The sequence below is a fragment of the Argiope bruennichi genome, chromosome 2 (assembly GCF_947563725.1).
Source record: "Argiope bruennichi chromosome 2, qqArgBrue1.1, whole genome shotgun sequence".
Lineage (NCBI taxonomy): Eukaryota > Metazoa > Arthropoda > Arachnida > Araneae > Araneidae > Argiope > Argiope bruennichi.
The window spans coordinates 109782168-109805069 of NC_079152.1; the positions used below are offsets into that span (position 1 = coordinate 109782168).

Genomic DNA, 22902 nt, shown 5'->3' on the forward strand with positions numbered 1-22902 from the left:
TTAAATTCAATTTGAATATGAATTTGTTAGTTTGACAGTGTTATGTGAAATTTCATTCCTGTTCGTACTTATAGCGCAAATCACGAAAATACATCAACCAACCTATTAAAATCGATGAAACTTATGAATCTGATTTCCAATGGTTACAATAAATTACTCATTTAATAGAAATTATTTATTAATAATTTATTTTTTCTTGATATCTGAAATATGTACGACATGCTATCCAGAGGTATATTCACCTGGTTATCCTGAAGTATCTTCGTTGAAATGTTTATATGACTATATTCAATCAAGTAAGTGTTATTGCGGTATCTTTATATTCAATTTAAACAGAATAAATATGAATTCAATTGAGAAGTAATTCAATTATTTAAATGATTAATTACTTTTTCGTTAATCGAGCCCTAATCGTCGCCAAGTTGAAATGTTGTTATTATTCTATTTCGGCACCAGCATTCTGTTCTACTCATGAATAATATTTGGTCGCCCAAGTTGAATTCATTTAAAGAATTTTCAATAAATATGATAGTCTTGATAATCTTTACTGCAGTTCTAAAAGACAGTTATTACCATTCCTTTATTCCTTGCAACCATCTGAGATGATGATCTTCTGGCGAGTTCTTGTACCATTAGCTTGATTTTGTAGTACTTGGCGAGAAACCAAAAACTCATTTTAAGTCTTACCCAACATTCTTCATTAAAATAACTACTCATCAGATTCAGCAATTTGCCTCTAAGATTTGACGTTTTTATTCTGGGAATCGGTTAAGAGAAAAATATCAATTATTATTTCCAACATCTTTACTTGGACTATCTTTTCTAAGGATATAAATTTTAGAATTTTGGTTATGATTTATTTTTAAAGATTTATATGAAATTTGTTTCAACCATGTTTTCAGGAACAATCCATTTATTTAGCCAAATATTTCATTTTTTTTTTCGAGAGAGAAAGATTGAAAGGCAAACATAAAAATGTATCCATTATAAGCCATATAAAAAACCTCTTATGGGAAACTTCTTTCAACATGCTGGTATGATTTTGCTATAATTCAGTTTTTACTTAAATATGTTTTTACGCATCATTGATCATATTATTACCATTAGAAATGTAAGAATTAGTAGGCTAACATCATTTTCTTAACGCTTTCAACATTTTATAAAATATTGTGCTTTTTTATACAGACTTTACTGATTCTGGTTACTTTGTTATATTAATATTCCTTGTTTAATTTTTGCTTTTAAATTTCATAACGTTCAAAACTTAAATTTTATCTTAAGCTTTAATCTTTAAGACGTCTCAAATTACAGATTTTAAACTGCTTGTGTATTTTTTACCATCTTTCAGCTTTGCCAAGCTTAGTTTTAGCGCGTTTAAACTATATCTAAATTAAAACCTAATTTAGCGTAGTCTAAATAAAAACTATCATTTGTCATAATATATCATCATCTTACTTCATTTTTCTCTGTGATATATAATTTCATACTGCTATTGCTTTGTAATATACATGCAAAAGACTTAAACAAAATCTTAAACACAACAGGGTGGTATCCGGATGAACCGAAATCCAAAGAACTGGAACTGGTTAGAAAACCTGCGGCAACTGAGTCGGGAATATGTCCTGCGACCAGAAAGATCCTTGGTCCATCTGATCCTGTAGGTAAAGTTGCCAATTCAATTCAATTCTAATTCTAAAAGCTGATGTATTATGCATCCATATTTTGCACATCTGTAGCAAAATTTAAACTTAATTTGCAGCTTTTATTTCTTTTATTTATCAGAATAACTTTATAAAACTAAGTTACTTAGTGTATCTGATATAAAAGTAATAAAAAAAAGTATAAAGTAAAGCAGCTATAATAAAAGTACCTAAACATTTCAGATTTCATTTGATGCACAAACTATAGCAATGTTTTTTATTGTTGTGATGAAACTCAAACTTATTGTGTTTCCATGAATATTAAAATCAAGATTTAAAAAAATAAATACTTTATGTTTACCTTAATTCCAAAATTTGAAGTTAATGAAAACAGAATTTTCACTTCTTTTTTATTTCGTATTATAAACTCTTTCTAATATGCACCTGCATTAATTTCTAGTAGATTAATTTCCTTAAATACTTATTTTTCCCTCTTATCAAATCGAGATGTGAAATTTCAAGTAAATGCATTCCATATAAATAGTTCAAGAAACAGGAAAGTCAATACTTCGGTCGAACAAGCTGGACATAAATGGCAGCAAGAATAATCATAAAATGGCATTTGCCTTTTTAACTTAGTCTCCAATCAATCATATATAAAAAGAGGGATTTTGCACCTAATATGGTGTGGTATTACCTTTCATAATTAAAACTACTTGAATCCTTCTTGAAATGGACATATACAGAAACATATACAGGACATATACAGAAATGGACATAAGTTCTGTATGATGGTAAATGGGATTTTGTACCATTCCTCATGTAGAAACTACTCTAACTCCCGGAGAGACACAAGAGGGGGATAACAGGTCTCACTCTTTTTTTTTTTTTTTTTCAAAAAAAGATCACAGGAACTCTACGATGTTCAAATCCGGGTATTGGGCAGGCCACGGAAGGTGTGTAACTGAGCGCTCAGGTTCCAGAAACCATGATTGAGCAGTTCGACTACCTAATGAATTATCGAATTGATAGGTGCAATTTCCAGATGGAAACAATGTCTGCGCCGTAGAATGCAATTGGTCTGCCAAAAGAGTGACATAGTCATCGCTAGTGACCTTTCCTTGTAAGATGACAAGGGGACCTACTCCAAACCATGAGATGATGCCCCCAAACCATTACGGAACCATCCTCATGCTTCACTGTAGGTTGGAGGCAGGACTACGGGAATTCGCTTCACGTAAACCTATCACGTGGTGTAGAATAGGAAGAAACTTAATTCATCGGAAAACAAGACATGTTTCCATTGATCTGCAGTCCAGGTTTTATGGTCTTTGCATTCACCGTTTCTGATTTACATCTGTCACAAGGGGTTTTGCAATCGCAGCTCTGCCCCAAATATTTTGTTTATGCAATTTTCTTCGAACTATATGGGTCGACAATGGATTCTATAGATGCTCATTCAGCTGAGCAGTGACTTTTGCTGCCATGGTCTTCCTTCTGGTGATCGCAATCCTTCTTAATATCCAAAATAATATCATAATAATAACATTATGTTGTTTTGCCATGACCATTGTATGCTATCATGGCCTTCGACATGATGTCTATTGATTCCTCCAACAACTGTGTCACCGTAGTTGCCGATGCATCAATCAGATGGGCTCCCACTATCTGCACTCTTTGGAACTCTGGCTAGTCTCTCTTTTTAGCTTCACCCGAAACGAAATCAAGCAAAAAATGATGCACAATACACTCGCACACACCTTTGAGACTATAAAAAACAGTGTAATACAAAAACACTTGTAGTTACGAATTTAATTTAGTCCTATACTATCACACATGGAAGTCACTGTTCTCAGCGAGGCTTTTCCATTATTTTGAACAACCCTTCTATATTAGCGTATTTTAACTTTTTAGCTCTTAACCATATGTTGATACTATAAATAAAATGAATACATTGATACGATGAGTTTTCTTGCTTTCATTTCCATATATGCATGTATTCTTTTTTTTTTCGTGAATTTTATTAATACGTTTTATAGCAGTGACTTTTTTCGAATAACTCTCAGACAAAGAGAACATCAGAAATACGTTTCGCTCATGTGTTATGCTCTCCAAATTAGCTCATCTCTGAACGCAACGTAACACATTTCTTTCTTTCTGCATGAAGTAGCCCTATTCGAATATTGATGTGCCCGCGTTAAAAATACTGAAAGGCACTAGCTTCTCTGTCAGTTTCACTAATAATAATTTGCAAATATCAAATAAAGTTTCAAGACTGTTTAAAGCTACAAATATAATATAAATCTATTCCATAGAAAAAGGATTAAATTGTAAGAAAACTAGGCAATTTTATCAGATCGTAAAGAAATTAAATTCAAATTTTTGATTCGATTTCAAAAATATTTCGTCATTTTTCAACCTATAGCATCTCGAGGGTGATCGATCTATATACACTACTAAGATAAAAAAAATGACCCGAAAATAAATTGATACCTTTTGTTTTGTACTAGAATAGTGATAAAACTAAAAATATCAATACATAGTTCAAAATTAATTGCATCGTTTTCAAAATAATCTCTTCCGAATGCGATGCATTTCTGCTAACATTTTTTCCAATCATCAAAACATACCTTAAATCCTTTTTGTGAAATCCCTTCAGAGTTCGTAGCAAATATTCTTTTATTGTATTATTGGACTCAAAATGATGGCCACAAAGAGACATATTCAACCATAAAAATAAGAAAACACAGTGTCATTGCAATGGAATACAGAACTTCTGGAACCATGTTTAACCAGGTGTCATTTCGCAGATTTTTTTTGTTGATTGTTTTTATATAATAACTTTTTATTAATGCTTTTAATTGTTAAACGACGATCATTAAACGCCATTTTGATCAACATGTTGTTGATTAGATGAAGTGGATGGTCTTCCAGAGAGTGATTCATCTATGAAGGATTCTCTCATTTTCATTCATTTTATTAATCTTGATCATTCTTGGGTATTTTTGTTCTCAAAAAAAGTTATTTTTAAAGTCTTTTAGCAAACATATCAAATATTTTTGTCCAAGAATTGTTTAATGCGAGCAAATTTTAATGCATATTCTTTACTCAGTCACATTCGCCATTTTGGAAAATCAACAAATTTAAAATTCGTATCTCCTTAAAAATAAACTAACTTTATAGGTCAAGCTTAAAGCAATACAATACGACATCTTCGATGGGGGTACGAATCTATTTAAAATTTTCAAAAACTGTTAGAGAAAAGTAATATTTAAACTGTTATTTTAGAAAATCTATCTCTTTTTTATAAAAGCTCAAATCTGAAAGAACTTTTAATAAATAGTCTTTTGAGGCGCAAATTAAACATTTTAGAGTTTTAAATATTTTTCTGCAGGTATCTTATATTAATAAATCAGAAATATTATAAAATTTTGGGCTATGTTTAATGTTCATTATATACTCATCATATTGGTATTGTGTACGAAGTATACAAAAAGAAATTATTGTAATAGTCAAAACATTCGAATCCGAACTTTAGATTAATCTTAAATTTCAAACCTCCCTTCATCCAAAAAACTGATCTGTGGAATTATGGCTGTATATCTGTGAACATAACCCTTTGAACCCTTGAACATAAAGAAACGCTTTCAGCTAGACGAATTAAATGTGTTACGATGTGGGTTTTTTTTACACCAAATTTGTATATTTCCATCAAAAGTTAAAGAAATCCATTCTTAGGAAGTTCATCTATCTTCTTTTTTTGTCTTTAAATGAACATCATATCTACAAAAAGAAAGAGCTAGATAAATAAAATTTCGTACAGAGTTTTCGCATCTAAAGTGTACATTTGTTTCAACTTTTGAATCTAATCTGTCAAAGGGTTAAAGGTTTACATGCATGCGAATAAATGTAAACGCGAAACTTCAAAACATAGCACCTTAGATAAATGAAATTTTGTATGCGATCTTGTTCCAGAATTGTAATTATGTGACCAATTTTGAAATACTTTCATCTATGAATCGATGGTCGGTCAATTTGTATCTATGTAAACGATATAACTCAAAAATACAATGCTTTATATCAATGAAATTCAATCTGTGATCTTGTTACTAAAATTGTAGTTCTTGATTCTAACTCTGTAGTAACTCTGATTTCAAGCAGTTGGCAAAAAGGCATGCAAGATACATATTTTATTTTTTCCGCTAAATTACAAATCACAAAACACTCGTGAGCGAGACTCTGAAAATAAAAATCTGAACACTCGTCGAGTTTATGCTCTTGCCAATAGACCTAATTTACTTTTATCTTTTGTATGTGTGGTATGTGTAATTCTGTTGGATTTATTTGTACTCCAAAATCATGAATTTTCCTATTTTAATATTAATTCGTTCAAAAGGGTAAATAGCCGTCCCTACATCTGTTAACAAGATAGTTCTTAAACACAATAATCTTAATAAAGAAAATTTCTACATAATTATATCTCTGATATTATAGATCTATATTATGTTCCTCGTCCAGTCAATTAACGGAAGGAATTTTAAAAAGTATGTTCCTTTCTCTTGGTTATACTGCGAACTTAAATGTTTAACTTTTAAGTATACAAAAAATTTAATATTCCTTGCATACTCTCTAATAAGCTTGTCATGCCATTGGCATTGATGTACAATACATGGTGAACTCACATGGCATCGGTATGCAATAGTTACGAAATATTTACTTTTGGCGTGAGTTTAGCATTTTTACTGAATGCATCGCGTCATCCTTGGCGAGTTATTTGGCGATTAATCCCTGGGTAGCATTAATAGTATCCAAAAATCGAATCTGTGTTTTAGACACGTTTTTCTCAACCATTGAAAGTAAAAATTTGACGCAAAACTACACTTGTGGTCACAAAATCTCATATTAAAGTTCATATATTTAAGTCAGTGCGTTTTTGAGTTATGACACTGACATGGTTTTTGAAAATTCAGACTGACAGACTGTTAATCCCTTGTTGGATTTAGCTGAAAATTTGACAGGTGTCTTTACTATAGATAATAAATCTGTGTACGAATTCTTATCTACCTAGATCTCTTTCTTTTCTAGTTATCATATTAACTTTTATTCGAACAGCTGGACAGACAGACGGTTTATCTCTTCAGAGATTTTACTCAAAATTTGAAAAAAAATCTGCAAATTGGTGTAAAGACCGTATACTAAATTTCAATCGTCTAGCCCAAATCGTTTTTGAGTTATCTTTTTCACAGATATATAGATAGATGGACATTTTCTAAAAATATTTTTTTCGAACTCAGGTGAGGGAGAGGGGGTGTCGTCAAAATCTTGAGTTCGAATTTTTCGATGATTACTGTACTTTCTCTATATTACATACATGAGAAAGTAAAAACGCATTTTTCAACCAAGAACATTTTTATTAAGTAGTATTAAATAAATTAAGGCGTATGTATATTACTGATAACATTGCTTGAATTTCGTATATAATCCGATTTGTTTATAATTCCAAAATTCTAAGAAATGATTTTGCTTTACGTTAAGAATACAATTTTAACATTACATTTTTTTTTCCATCTTAGCAATTTTTGTCGTAAAATTTTAGAATACCAATTTTTTTTAGATCTGTGAAAAACGAAATAACGAAGTTACAACTGCTGGTTACAAGACTAATAATGAAGATGAAAAAAGGAAAAGAACCATTTCTTCTTTTACGTCAGCGGAAAAAAAGAAGCAAGATAACAGTGCGAGTGAAGCTGTAAAAAAGAGACATACATCATTTGACTCTTACGTAAACTGGAAACCGGCTGAGGGTAACTGGACTACTTATGGGTTACATTTGGAAATTCCAGTAACTGATAAGACATTTCTTCAGATATTTACTGTTGAAATAGCGTTAATCCTTATTTTGCTGTTTTCTTTGCGTTATTACATTTTAGTAAGTACTTCTAGTTTCATAAAATTTTACATTATCGACAAATTTTATTTCCTTCCATTTTCCTTGCGACTGTGTCATTTTAGAAATAATCCTATAAATTTTCTAGCAGGATTTTACTATTAGGTGCTTGCATGCATTTAGATCCTTTTTTCACTTTATAAAAGCATTTATTGAGAAAATTCACACAATATATATCAATGAAAATATTTTCCATCATTTTCTTTAACGTTTTTCCATTGTCGTCCAATAAGTCTTGTAACTGATTGCCTTCGAATTTGTTTGGTCTTCCATGCCGTTCTTTGTCATTGACATCGAAATCACCACTCTTAAATCGTTGAAACCAAAACCGACAACTGGGATATAACGGGATCAGCATCACCATAAGTTTCTAAAAGTACACGATGTGCTTCAGCAGCAGATTTCTTCAAATCAAACAACAAAAGCAATGAATGTCGAAAATGCAATTTGGAGCGTTCCATGATTGGGGTCTTTATACGTTGAGTAACTCAATAATACTAAATGGAAAACTTTCAAAACGATAACAATAAAGTAATAGTAAATCGGTAAACCCCAAATCCATTGTCATTTATATAGATATTTCGCATGTTTACCAATAGATGTATCTGATTAAAATACATGCAAGCATCTAATAAGATGTTTAACTAGGCGAGCCTTCATCGCTTATTTCATGGTAGATGTACTGTAATAAATGTAAATTTGAAATCTTTAATTTCTGTAATGCTGACAGATTGAAGCGAAATGTGTTATTCAAAGTTATCGTTCATTCCTAGGCTCATGCAAACGTTGTTAATTAATTCTAAATAATTGCATTTATTTGTACTTTTCAGTTAGAATGACAGCATTTGTTTCTAAGCATAAATTTTCATGGAATGCTTTTTCTGTTTTGGTTAGTCAAGCGACAAAATGGGTGCGCCAAATAAACAAACTTATATAGGTAATTTGGCGAATAATATCACATTTGACGCATTTGGCGTTGTGATATCCATTTCGTTCACAGTGAAAGGACGATAATTTAATAAAATAGTATTTATTTATAGATAACTCTTTGACTGTTCTCTAAGTTGAAGAGCTTTGAATAAGTGGACAGCAGTAGCGATTGATGGTCACTCTTATAGGCTGTTTATTAATGCATTATAATAAAAGTACATAATCCAATCACTATTACTTCGTCCCCTCGGTACAAATGGATTTCCATGCCACCGCGATAAATCTCCAAATCATGTAAAAACAGCCAAAAGTAGCCAAACTAAGAGCAACCATACACACTTTCACTTTGGGTTTCACGAGTAATTGTATCTTGGCGTTATTCTTGGCATCGTTTTAATAGCGATCATCGAGGAAATCAAGATGTTCTGTCCATTCTAAAACGGATCCGAACATTTTTTTATTTGTAATATATATTGCTTTTTCATCAATGGTAAAGTTTTAAAACAGCATAATTTGGTAATTAAAACTTACGTATTTAGATATCGAAAACTGAAAAATTGAACAAGTAACAAATAACATGAATATTCTATAAATAGACAAAAACTTTCTTTTAAAAACAAAAACAAAAACCATAAGAAAAATTATTAATTCAATTGCGTCTGTGAAATCTAAAAGCAAGTATGTTGTCAATACTCCATACGAGTACATAAAATTCGATGTCATATTTTGTATACTCCTATGAAAATCCTTCGTTCTTTTTGTTTAATGCGGACAACAAATTTTCTTCTACACAAATTGCTAACTGTATTTAACATATTTGGTGGGAAATGTCTATACGTCAGACTAAATGGTAGGATGAATCAAACCTAATAACCTACTAAAGTAACTAAATAAACGATATTTCATTTTCTCTAATTGCTAAGCAACGAGGTATGAGGTGTCTGTGAGTATTGGACATATACGATAGAAATAATTTACATTTATATGTGAGATGCAGTAAACAGCCAAAGCCTTCGCCGGAAGCACATATGTGACCACAGCGAAGGTTTTTGCTGACCTCATATATGCACCCATAGCAGTCAATGAGTTAAATGAAGGTGCTTACAAATTTTTGATTTTGTCTGTTTCTACTTGACTATAACAATTGCCATCGGGGAATTGGCTGCACGGATTTTAAATTCAGCAATCAATGTATTGCCGACGGCGAGATCCGCGATGTTTTCTTCCAAAATGAACAGGGGATAGATGGTTTACAGTCACCTCTTTCATCACTTTTTAAAAACATTAGTTTAACCTACTTTGATTTTACCCTTTCTTACATTAACACTTCGTTACTAGTTCTCCTTATTCTCCTTACTTTCTTCGTAAAATCTTGTGTGTCATCTATGAACAGTCTCCAAACCGATCTGTTAGCTCTGGTTCTATATCTTGTATTCAGATTTAAATATCTGAACTTCTCTGATGACGGACATGCAGTTTGACAAGAGCATGTCTAGCATAAAAGCGCTTATTTAAAATTGTTCTAACTGAAAAGAGTAGGGCTGAAAAATAATAGACTTAAATGTTTCATTGAAAAAAGTTAATTGCATTTTTTTCAAAATGAATAATTTTTAAATTCTGAATATTTTTTATTTATGTTTCCTTTTGTAAATGCTATTTAATCTCTATAATTTAAAATTTTAAACCACCATCACAAACATAGGGGGAAATTAGAATGCTCTGAAGCATAGAGATATAATCGAATTCGAAAAAAAAAATTCTTATGTCAATATGGTAAAATTATGTAAACAACACCCTGTTATGCTAGTAAACACTGTTATATATTTAATTTTTTTCAAGAAGTAGTCGTCAGAGTGATTTTTATTATTATTATTATTATGAGAGAAAGTGCAAATGAAAGCCTAGCTACCAAATGTAAAGAGCCAGATAGATCAAATTGGATCCACAAGTTTAGCATCTAAAATGTAGAACCACCCCACACTTGGAAAAAAGTTCGGCAGGTGGTTGACCGTCTGACAATTTATACTTTTGTCCACATATAAACGCAATAATTCAAAAACCACTTAGATAAAGGAAATAACACTATTATAGATTTGTATCAACTTTTTCATCAAATCTGTCACTGTCTGTCGGTCTGTACTTTCGTATGCATTTAAACGCAATGACTTACATAAATTTAATCTAAGTTGTAATCTTGTGATTGCAATTATAGTTCGAAGTAAAAATTCGTTTTTAATTTATTGGAAAAAAAAAGTTACCCAGAATATGTATTCTTTTTTAATACTCGTGTATCAATCGCATGCCAGCGATCAATCATCAACGATCGCACACAAGATTCAGTAAAAACACTAGTTTTGCTACAAAGCTAGTGTCTATATTTTTTAACTAATATTTGTCAATCATTCAAGGTATTCGCACAAATACCAAAGTTCCATAATTTTAAGCATGGAAAAGGCATTTCTCGCACACTGTCTTTATAACAGGGTGGGTTAAAAACGTTATAAGAAAACAGTTTAGATTCACTTGTAAAAAATTAATGTTTATCATTTTTTTAAATAGATTACATGAAATGAAGAATAATGAAAGAACGAATTCAGTTTGACTTTAAAATAAATGGGAATAGATTCCCACCTATCCTCAAACATTCACTCGCAGGTTCTTCTATGTGTTTACTAGCTTAAAAATGACGCAGTTCTTTATTTGTTGTGCTTGCCGTTTTGTAGACCATTTTATAAACCACCTACTCAATGCAAAAAATTTCACATAACCAAATTTTCTTTAATAAATTTGCTGTATTTTAAAAAAATATTTATAATTCCGTTTCGCATTTTAAGAAAAAAATAAATAAAACGAAAGCAAAATCTAAACATTAATTTATGATGAATAAGAATTCTTATTTCTAACTGTAGTACGTTTTCTCTTCTATGAAAGGAAATGAAATCTTTAAAAAACTCTGTGAGTGAAATTATGGCAAGAGCTCAAAGAACTGCTTACTCGGTAAGTACTTTAAATGTTTTAACATTTGATTCTGAAGATCATTAAATTTCAATTATTTTAATGATTCATTGATTTTGATCTATTAACTAAACTTTATTAACTAACTAAACTAACGAAATGCAAAATATTATTTTAATATATTAATGAGAATTTGTAATCTCTCTAGAACCCAAATTCCAACATTTTTAAAATACATTTCTTTTATTTCAATACACTATGATTGAGTTAATTGAGATTAGACCTTTTTTATATTATTATAAAATGAAATGTAATTATTTTTTATGATTAAAGTTACTTTGCATCGATAAGGAATTAAAAGTATAATAATTTAGTGTATGATAATGTAAAAACTGAGAAAACAGAAATTATATTTCTTATCAGAAACATTTTTAAATCTGCTTCATTTTTAATGCTTCAATTTTTTTGTAACGGGGATACAGCAAATGAATCATTTTTTTTATTCTATGTCATGCTATGTTTATACAAAAGTGATAAAAATGAAAACAAAAATAAATTTTTTAATGATTTTCTAATGTTTCATGATATGATGGTAGAAACTTTTAAACCAACAAAAACGTTAAACTATTTAGCAGATTTAAAATTAAAATATAAAAATTGTGTTTTAATTATTATCATAAAGCTGAAAGTAAAAAAAAAAAAGGAAAAAGAATGTTAATGAGAAGTGTCAGAACAATTTATCAAGAAAATAAAATGTGTGAAAATAAAGAACACAAAGAGACATCGTGGCATTTTTTTCGACCAATATAAAGAAATTAATGAAATTAAAATAAAAGCAATAAAAAGATGTCAGGGAATTTATTTAATATCTTGTAAACTCATTATTGTTCTTAATGATCCCATTTATTCAATATTTCTTCAATAATATTCATTTTTGAAACAATTCAAGACTAGTTTTGTACTATTAGTCTCCTATCGTTGGTCTATTATTCTGTCTTTATAGTATAGAAAAAAACATCAAATTTATAAACTCATTTTGTTAGATTAACCCAAATGTAAAAGCTGCCACATATTTGAAACAACTTTAGATTAACGTTTCTGTTTGAAAGTTTGAGCTTCATTAATTTCGAATTAAAATATTTTTTTATAACTTTGGTGCAGGAATATATTGTCTGTTGATAGATCCAATTTGAGCTGAAAACAAAATAAGAAATCTATAACAATGAACTGGTGTCAATAAGCACCTACATATTCTTTTGGGTGCGCTTTCTCTCTCTCTTTTTTCAGAAACACATATTAAAATTCCATAATATTAAACGAAAAGTTGTCCTTTGACAAAACAGATCTTGCACGTGATTGATGTTTTGATAACTTTTTTTCCTTTCTCAAATCATGCCAATGATATTTCTAGAAATAATACTTAAATTCCAGTTTTTAAACGTAATGTATACCATTGAAATGCTATTTATAAATTTTCTCATGCGATATCCATTGAAGAACCAGCAAAACTGGTACATCAACTTGATACCGTGTAGAGCCCCACTAACGCTAAGAAGTGCCGCAAAACGACATGGCATGAGTTCGATTAACGTCTGAAAATATACAAAAGGAAATTCGCATCATGAATTCTGCAGGACGGCTCACAAATCTATAGGATAACGACTCTTCTGAACAACCCGTTGTAATCACAGATATGTTCATTAATGTTCATATCTGGAGACCAATGGAAGTGTCTAAAATCAAAAGATTGTTCTTGGAGACACGCGGTCGCTATTATCAATGTTTGGGGTGCCGTATTGTATTGTTGGTATGGTCTCTATCATCAGAATGCACAATGGACAATGAATGTAGGTGACAGGATGTTTACTTATCATATTCATCTCTTGACGTACCAGAGCTTCCATATCACGCTAACTGCACATGCTCCATATCATCCCAGAGGTTCTACCAAATTAAATAGACTCCTGTTGATATGTAAGGTCCATAGATTCATGAGCTTGTTTCCATATCCATACACGTGCATCAACGCGATACAAGTGGAAATGAACATCAGGAAAGGCAACATGTTTCAAGTCATCAACAGTTCAATGGTGGTGCTGGCTGTCTCAGGAAAGGAGTATAGCTTTGTACCATGCAGTCAAAGTGGTATACGATCTGGCTTTTAGCTCCAAAAGTGCGTTGACTAATTTGCACACCTAACTAATTGATGCTTCAGCATTAAAATCTGCTGAAATCTGAGGAAGGATCGCACGTTTATCTCATTTTAAAAGGTCGATGGCATCACTGCAGGCTACGTTTGGCATTAACATCTGCGACAAATGGCTTAGGAATTGCTAAAAATTAATATTCCATAAATATTCTGTTTACTAAGGTCCCTCCTATCAATATTTATTGAAAACAGAGAATCCAAATGCTAACTGAGCTCTGCGGTCATTTTCAGCGCCGTTCTTTTGTTTTTTTTTCTTTTTTTTTTAATTATTACAATCCGCATCAATACCCGTCGGTCTCTTTCTCTCAGCTTTTTCTTCTGTCTACTATTTTGCTTTCCTGAGCTTATCTAGCCATGCTGTATGCATGACATCATGATTTTAGACACCGTACCTTTAGAAATACCTAAAATCTGTGATATTTCGATCACAATTGCTCAAACTAGTCGGGCTTCAACAATTTGGCCTCTTTGAATGCGACATTTGGTATTTTAAGCTTTTGACAAAAAAAAAAAAAACATACAACTTTATTAAGGCTACTTCATACTACCATGAGATATACTACCATTTTATATTAAAAGGAACCTATTGCTAAGATTATCTTTTAATGCTTACGGAACACATTCTTAAATGCCACTTTTATTCACAGGGGTTTCTATTATTTTGCATGTATATGTATATACTTATTTTATAGATTGCTGAAGAGGACGTACGGGGTAGCCGGAGGTATCCAGAAACTAACGAAGAAGATGAATCAATTTCTAGAGTAAGAAATAGTAAATGTCAATTGAAATAAGCGTGAAAATTAATTATAAATGAGAAATGAAAATACCCTGTCTCAGGTTGAAAATTTCCAGTTCCAAATTTTATGTAGAAAAATTATTTAAAATACACACATGAATCATTGGTATCAGCTAAAGAAATTTGTAGCATATATGGGCTCGAAAAATATTTTTAGACCGAATTGCAAACAAGGAAATAAGTCACTTTTTTCTCAAATTATTATTCAGAGAGCAATTATATAGTAATTTTAATAGTCTGAAAAATAAAGATTCACTTTGAAGTTCTAAGCAGTTATTCTAGCTAATGTATTCAAATTGATCTACAGGAAACAATGATTCTTAATTTCTGATGATACTGAAAATTTTAAATAATATATTTGAGTAACAAAGAAATATTTTTAAAATTTTGACACCAAATTTGCTATACAATTTTTAAAAAAGATTTAAAGAGCTACAGAAATAAAAAGCAAATATAAGAACACAGATTAATTCAACAATTATAATGTTTAGACATTATTAAATAAGATTTATTATTAATGTTTAATTTTTAGCCTTTATTAAATAAGTTAAATAACTTATTTAATATTTAATCTATTTTTTTGATTAAGACACAAGCAGCGAATGAGAAAAAAATTACGAATCGCTGTTACTTCTTCACGACTGGCAGATTTATTCTAGAAAAATAATAAAATCGCTTTCTTACTCTCCATTATTACTTGTCGTGAAAATATCATTCTCCATAAAATTATTAGAAAATATTTTTGAATGAAAAGAAAACGCCAATTTCCTTCTTTACAAAATTTTATATTTTTCAGAATGATGAGCTAGCCTTCATGACGTCAGCGTCGATGGTTCATTCTCATCTACAAAACGTAAGTGTTTAATGAAGATTTATCATTATTAAAGTTATCACCATAAGTTCTTGGAACTGAAATAAATCTGCCATTTTTTCTTGGGCAGTAAATAAGAAGGTGGAGAAAATTCAATTGCCAACATCGTTATACAACAAAACTAGCTGTACAACACCTGATTACATCTTATCTTATACTGTGATTATTTATACATCATGTAGTGGATTGTTATGAGCGAGAATAGAACCTGGGACCTTGTGGTTCGCAGCCGAGTAACAAGACCACAAGACAAAAGTAATTGCTCGTGTTCCGTAGCTGTTATCTGGCTTATATGCTTTTCACCACTGTACTCTCCCTCCAGTGAGTCGAAGGTGAGACGAGCGATATGGCTGTTGAGAGGTGATGTTTTAGCTGTTGAGTCTAATGCGCTTGTACCCATTTGAGCATTTGAATAGCGCCAAGCGTTATGGTGAGCGTGTGTGGATGAGTGGTTGCTATTGCGTCAAGCGAGTCTGACGACTTTGGTTGCTGCGTCAAGTGTGTCTGACGACTTTGGTTGCTGCGTCAAGTGTGTCTAACGACTTTGGGTTGCTGCGAGTAGATGACGCCACAACAGCTGTACAAAGGTTGAAGGTTCATCGTCCGAGGCACCAATGTAGCAGATTGTTATGAGCGAGGATCGAATTATGAATCATTATCAACAGCAAATGACCAGCAGGAGTGATCTCCCGAAAACTATCTCGCCTGCTCTCTAACGAATTTGTCATGCCAGAGAACTCCTTACATGATATTGGCTTACAATAATTACAAAATATTAACTGTTGGCGTGAATTTAGTATTTTTATTGAATCAGTCATGCCATCTTTGGTGAGTTATTTAGCGATTAATACCTGGCTTGTGTTAATCGTATCCACAAATCGAATTTGTGGGTTGGACACATTTTTCTCAACCGATTGAAACGAAAATTTGACGCAAAACTGCACTTTCAGTCACAAAATCACATACCAAATTTCATATGCCGTTTCCATTGCGTTTTTGAGCTATGTTTCTGAAAGTACAGTCTGACAGACAGTCAATCCTTTGTTGGATTTGGCTCAAAATTTGAGAGATGTCTGCACTAAAGATGTTCCGAATTTTATCTATCGAACTTCTTTCGTTTTGTAGTCATTGTGCAAATTCATATTCGAACAGCCGGACAGACGGATTTCCTCTGAGCAGATTTTACTCAAAATTTGATAGAAATCTGAAAATTTAGTGTAAAGACCGTTTATCAAATTTCAGCTATCTTGTTAAAAGCGTTTTTGAATTATCTTTGTCACAGATGGATAGATTGACGTTCTCCAAAAAAGTGTTTTTGCGTACTCAAGGAGGTCTAAAACATGGTGATTCGTCAAAATCATGATTCCAAATTTTTTGACAATTACCATACTGTCTCTATACTATGTATAGGAGAAAAAAATCGGTTCTTGTAATTGTTATGATTGAGTAATGCTTGTTGATGTAATACTACGTTTTATTGTTGCCAACATCCCTTTCTTAACTAATAGAAATCCGACAATAATGAATAAGATATTAGAGGCTAAGGTTTTTTGAAGACATCTGATGCAACTTATTCGATTGCCGTTAAAATACATTCTTCGTAATTAGATCAAATTACAAAGAATACGATACTTTATATTAAAGGAAAATTTTAAGAAATCAAATAAATTTTGATAAATTATCAGTCTAACAGTAAACCAGTCGAAAGATATAAATAATATCGTTAAATCGTGTTTTGTCAATACTATTTAGTCGATATGTTAAGTATTGTTTCATTTTTATATCTTACTGATGAATTTAATTATAATCGATTCAATTTTTTATCACCGATTTCTGAAATAATATTCACAATTGTTACAAACGAATATTTAATCGTTTGCATTTGCTTCTTAATTCTTTCATAATTTTTTTGATTATAAGGTGTTTAAATGGTAAATCTTTCGGAGCATCCTATTCAGTATTCAATGCTTTATTGATGAAAATAAATTCCTTTATATTATAATTTTATTTATTTCCAGCTAAGTTAATTCAAGCTCATCGATAATTGATATCTTTTTGTGTGACCCCTTGAATTTTTAAATATATATATATATATATATATATATATATATATATATTATATGGTCTGTATATGCATTTATTTTGGGCTGTTCGAAATCAGAATATTAGGTTTATTTAAGAATTATTTCCAGATATCAATTATATTTTTTGTTCAATTAATGAAGTGAGTAACTTTTATGGATTTTTAATTCAACAGAAGATTTTATAGTTGCATAATGCAAGCAATTGAAAAAGCAATACAAATCTTTTACTTTGCTTTAAAAATAAATTCCTGAGACTTGAACTGTACAGTTTATTCCGAAATTGAATTGAAAATTTATTTTATACTAATTTTTTTTTGTTATACTTTTTAGATATTATAATTGCTCTCTTTTTTCTTAAAGGAATCAATTTTTTAAATTTTGAATATTTTGAATTAAAATTATCATTTTATGTAATAAAATCACTTACATTTTATTTATCAGAATTGCTAAATATTAAATCGATAGTTTCATTTTCAATTTAAATCCTTATTTTTTTATTTAGTCTTACTTATTTTTAGAGCCAGATTCTGCTGATCCTAACATTAGGGTGAATTAAGCTTCTATTATGCACACTTAGTTTTAAATTAATCCAATTCCATCGTATTTGTTTTTGCATAACTGATATATTGAACAAGAATGAATAACAAAATTTGAAATGCTATTTTCGGAAGAAAAAAATATATCTATAGTTCTAATTTTTTTTTGTATTGTTTTTGTTTTTATGAAGTTAGTGAACGAAATTAAACGAACCAAACCTGAAGAAAATTCAGAGAAGTATTTAACAGAAGAGTTTCTACAATTGGTGAGATGTTATTTTCAGTTATTGCCTTAACAAATGAGCATAAATTGTTATTCTATTAATTGTTACCTTAAAACTTAAACATGAAATAAAATTTATTAAAACATAAAATTATGCTCTACTATAACATTAACCATATTTTTAACATTAAAGTACTGTTTATGAAAAAATAGTTTGGCCTTATGATTAATTTTTAACAATAATAAGCGAGAAGAGAAACAAGATGACTTAGATTTTTCCAAATAACTAAGATAATTGATTAAAAAAAATATTAAATTCATATGTGAGCTCGTTTTTATTCAGTTTTTAAATCAAAAATCCAACTAATACAGTTTACTAAAGACATCTTATCCTTACAATAAATCTCTCAAAATTAAAAAGAAAATGAATGTATTATATCTGTTGTATTATGTTAGATTTGGATTCCTAGATTTTTAATTATAGAATGCATCATAGATATATATTTGATAGAGACGACTTGCGATTTTTTTTTCAAAACTTTATCTAGCTTTCAATTAATTAATATTTAATAGAATTGCGCAATAAATTTTACTTCTTCTTAAAATAGATCCAAAAATGGTAATTTTATTGATATCGACTTGATAAAAATAAGAATAATTTTGCCCTTTTAGTCATTTTAAGAATGTGGTGTGAAAGTAAATAGAATTTTCTTAACTCGTTCATAAATAAATTGTTGTATAAGGAGAATATTAGACAAATGATAGTGAGAAATTTTTCTTTTCTTTAGATTGCTGATCGTATTGCTCAAGAAGGTTTTATGAGATCCAATTTTCAGAATCTACTTACAGCAGAATCCTTATTTCGGGTAAAGTTATTAATTTTATTTACATAATTTCAGATTCATTATTTATTTAATTTATATCATAAAATGCAGTATCAATAAAATGATGATAAAATTACTGAGTGAAAATGAAGAATTCCATTTTTCAACCATATGATTTCTTTGTTCATGAAATGATTTCCTTCAAAGTTGAAACGACTTAATTACATTTGAAAAATTCTTGAATAATAAATGAAATTACTTCTTGAAATTCAAAAAATCTCAGATTCTATTCTTATTGGATATATGTTTCACTTATTAATTCTGTTCTATCGTCTCAGAAAAAAAAAATATTAAATATTAAAATTTTGAAAATTCCCATTGTCTCCATAAATAATTATTTTTAATTTTGATGACTGATTATGTAAAGACAAATTATCAGCAGACGAATGAAGTATGATTTCTGACCTACAATTTTAAAGTTTCTTGAATCTATCATACCTTATATTTAACCAAACGATTTTTCAGCATTTCTTTTACAATGGTTATTTGGCAATTAACTATGCTCTTCAACGAAAGGAAAAAAAACAACAAAAAAAACTGCCTTCTCAAGTCTGAAAAAATTATCTTTTTCTATTCTTTTCTAATGGAAAAACTGCACCACTAAATTGAAGTGAAATGTAACTGATGTAGAATTTAACTTACCACTAAAAATAAAAGGATAAAAAAAGGATAAATTATTTTTTTGTGAATGTATGATTTTAATAAAAGAAATAAAATGTTACGACTATCTACAAAAAAAAGATTAAATAATGAATTATATAGTAGCTATTTATTTCTGGGATATTTTGCAATAATTATGTACAATTCAACAAAGTTTTATAATCCAATATTTTATCATTATTCTACTGATAAAAATGTTTTACACTTTTTTTATTTTAAACTGGCAAGATTAGATTTAAAAGGAAAGTTGATATGCAACTTATTAGTTTTATATGAATAGAAAGTTGATAAGAAACTGGATATAATTTGTGGAAAAACATGCGTAATTTTCAAGTAGTCCCCTTTTTTCAGTAAGAATCTGTAAATAGCCAAATTAGTTATCTGCAAATCGCCACAAGTTTTATTAAATAAAGAGCTTTTCATCATCATCATATTTGGCTAGACAGCCCAGGGTAGGCCAGTGCCTTCCTCTGAATTCTGTTCCACCGCATTCTATGTTTGATACTTGTGCGCCATTTCTTTCCTGGATGGCCAGGAAGTACGTCTTCACTGACTCCATCCATCTCATTTTGGGTCTACTCCTTTTCCTACTTGTTTGAGGTTCATGTAAAAGAATCTTTTTTTACTATGGAATCATCATCCATTCTATATATATGAGCCGCCGATGAGTTCATCCGATTTATTTTTCTGCGCTTTATAATATCTGGTTCTCTATAGATTTTACATAGCTCAAAGTTATATCCTCTTCTCCAAACATTATTGATTTCTATCCCACCAAGAAAGGCTCGCAGAATTTTTCTTTCGAGCTATTTGAAAATAAAATGGCTATTTTATTTTCTCCAGTTTTGTTCAGGGTCCATGTCTCTGAGCCATAGGTATGTATTGGTGTAATTAAGGTTTTATATAGTAACAATTTTGTCCGTAAAAGGCTTTATTTGCATTCATTAGACACCTTGGATTTCCTGGACTCATGCTTTTCTCATCAGTAACTATAGAACCAAGATAAGTTAAACTTTGGACAACCTGAAATTTGTGAGAACCAATTTCTAGGTGGGATTCATGCAAAGTTCCATTACTTAGTACAGGCATATATTTGGTCTTCTCACTGTTTATGATAAGTCCCATGCTATTAGCAGCATGCTCTAAAGAAAGAAAAGCATCTATTAATGCAGAAACAGTTCTTGAAATAATGTCAATATCGTCGGCATAGGCTAAAATTTGTATTGATTTTGAGAATATATTGCTTCTGATGTTAATTCCTGAATCTCTTATGACTTTCTCTAAAGCAACATTAAAAAGAAGACAGGATAAATAATCACCCTGCCTGACTCCATTATTGACACTAATTTCTTCTGTTAAAGATCCTAAGAACTTGACCCTGCAAGTGGTGTTGGACATACTTGCAACTACAAGTTTAATTAGTTTAGGCGGTATTTGAAATTCAGCCACAGCTTCATGCAAGCGATTTCTATTAATACTATCAAAAGATTCTTTGAAGTCTATGAAAAGGTGATGTGCAGTAAAACCAAATTCTCTGGTCCTTGCCAGAATTCGCCTAAGTGCAAAAATCGATGTTTAGTAGATTTTTCTATGCCAAAACCACATTGATAACTTCTAATCTGAGGGTCTATATATTCTGTAAGTCTTTTGTATAAGATGTTAGACAAAATTTTATAAGTGGTACATAACAAACTGATGCCTCTATAATTATAACAATCCATTGTGTCACATTTTATATGCAATATATTGGGCATATAACGCTTGTGTTCCAATCAGAAGGCAGTATCTCAGCATTCCAAATATTAGTAATAAGATTATAGATTAACTTTAGAAATACTGGTCCATGACATTTCAACAGCTGAGCTGCGAAAATAAACAGCTTTTGAATTATCTAATTCTGAAAATGAAATGGGAATTTAAAATGATTTTGAAAGTTATTCAAAACATAATAATATGAATCAAGATTAATCCAAAAAAATATTATTATCCAACTTAAAATGTTATTAAAATAAATCAATTAGATATTTTAAGACCTGCTTTTATAGAAATTTAAATTTATTTTTAAAATAAAAAATAAGTTTTGAAATATTTTCCCCGAAAATCTATATAAAAATCTTATAAAAGTTTTTTTTTTTTTTTCCCTTCTCATTACAGCTAGGTCAAGTCTATTATTATCAAAAGAATAGAAATTCTGGTAAGTCAAAACGAGTTTCATTGCATTTGGAGAGTGATGAGATAGTATCGCATCAATATCATGAGACATAAATAGTTTTTAAAAAATTTCAATACTTTTCTATAATAAAGTAATTTTAGTAGTAATAAGTACTAAGGAAAATTACTTTAATCGGTTTTGTCTTGGTGTTCTACAAATTATTTGAAAGAAATTTAAAATTTTGACTGAAAACCTAAGTATTTATCTCGATCTGTAGTTTAGTAATCCTGCTGATAAACATTCAGAAATCCACAAATAGTCTTTTTCGGACCTAAATAATGAGGAGAAAAAACTTATATAAAATTTAAAATTCAGTTTCTTGACGATTACAATAATTTCTATACTTAATATAAGAAAACATAAAAAAGTATAGGAGTATTTCTTCTCAATAATTTAAAGACTGTGATTTAATATTAACGACTCATTAATTATTTTTATGATTTAATAATTATTATGAAAGTTAGAAATACCATTATAATTTATACGGACACTTAATGCCGGAATACAGTTATCGGAAAACTACATCGCTTTATACTTTATATTGAATTTCTGAATTTTAAAAAAAAAATCGAATTACTGACATATATATATATTTTAAGCATAAACTTGATGAATTCACTCAGTGTGATTTCTCTTTAATAGGAAATTCCAATATTCGAGATGTTAAGCTGAATATAGGAGTTCAGGTTGGAGGCCAAGAAATCACTTTACCCAAGTCAAAAACAGAAAAGCGAGAAGATACTTCGCATTAATATCTTTCATTACGAAGCTAATTTATATCATACTTGCTTTAATATAAATATTCATTATAAAACTAAGAAATATGATATTATTACCAGTACAAATTTATACCAATTTCACATTTTTTTTCAACTACTATATTATTTTTTTCAATTAATGAAGTAAATTTCTCCACACAAGATTTAATACTTTTTTTAACTTTGTCTTTATT

The 22902-nt window shown here is 29.9% G+C and overlaps 1 protein-coding gene across 1 annotated transcript; it reads left to right on the top strand.

Annotated features, from left to right (window-relative positions):
• Positions 1-1558: 1558 nt before the first annotated feature.
• On the top strand, positions 1559-22702 carry LOC129962282 (uncharacterized). The gene is made up of 9 exons (XM_056076028.1): positions 1559-1657; positions 7255-7569; positions 11449-11514; positions 14374-14445; positions 15277-15333; positions 18163-18237; positions 18983-19060; positions 21893-21932; positions 22593-22702. Exons 3-9 carry the CDS (start codon positions 11452-11454, stop codon positions 22700-22702), a joined length of 495 nt encoding a protein of 164 aa, XP_055932003.1. The 5' UTR covers positions 1559-1657; positions 7255-7569; positions 11449-11451.
• Positions 22703-22902: the final 200 nt, after the last annotated feature.

Excerpts from the sequence above, each read along its gene's own strand:
- LOC129962282 (XM_056076028.1), top strand. The coding sequence starts at position 11,452 with ATGAAATCTTTAAAAAACTCTGTGAGTGAAATTATGGCAAGAGCTCAA. Across the intron at positions 11,515-14,373 it reads CTCAAAGAACTGCTTACTCG|ATTGCTGAAGAGGACGTACG; the intron begins GTAAGTACTTTA and ends CTTATTTTATAG. Across the intron at positions 15,334-18,162 it reads TTCATTCTCATCTACAAAAC|TTAGTGAACGAAATTAAACG; the intron begins GTAAGTGTTTAA and ends GTTTTTATGAAG.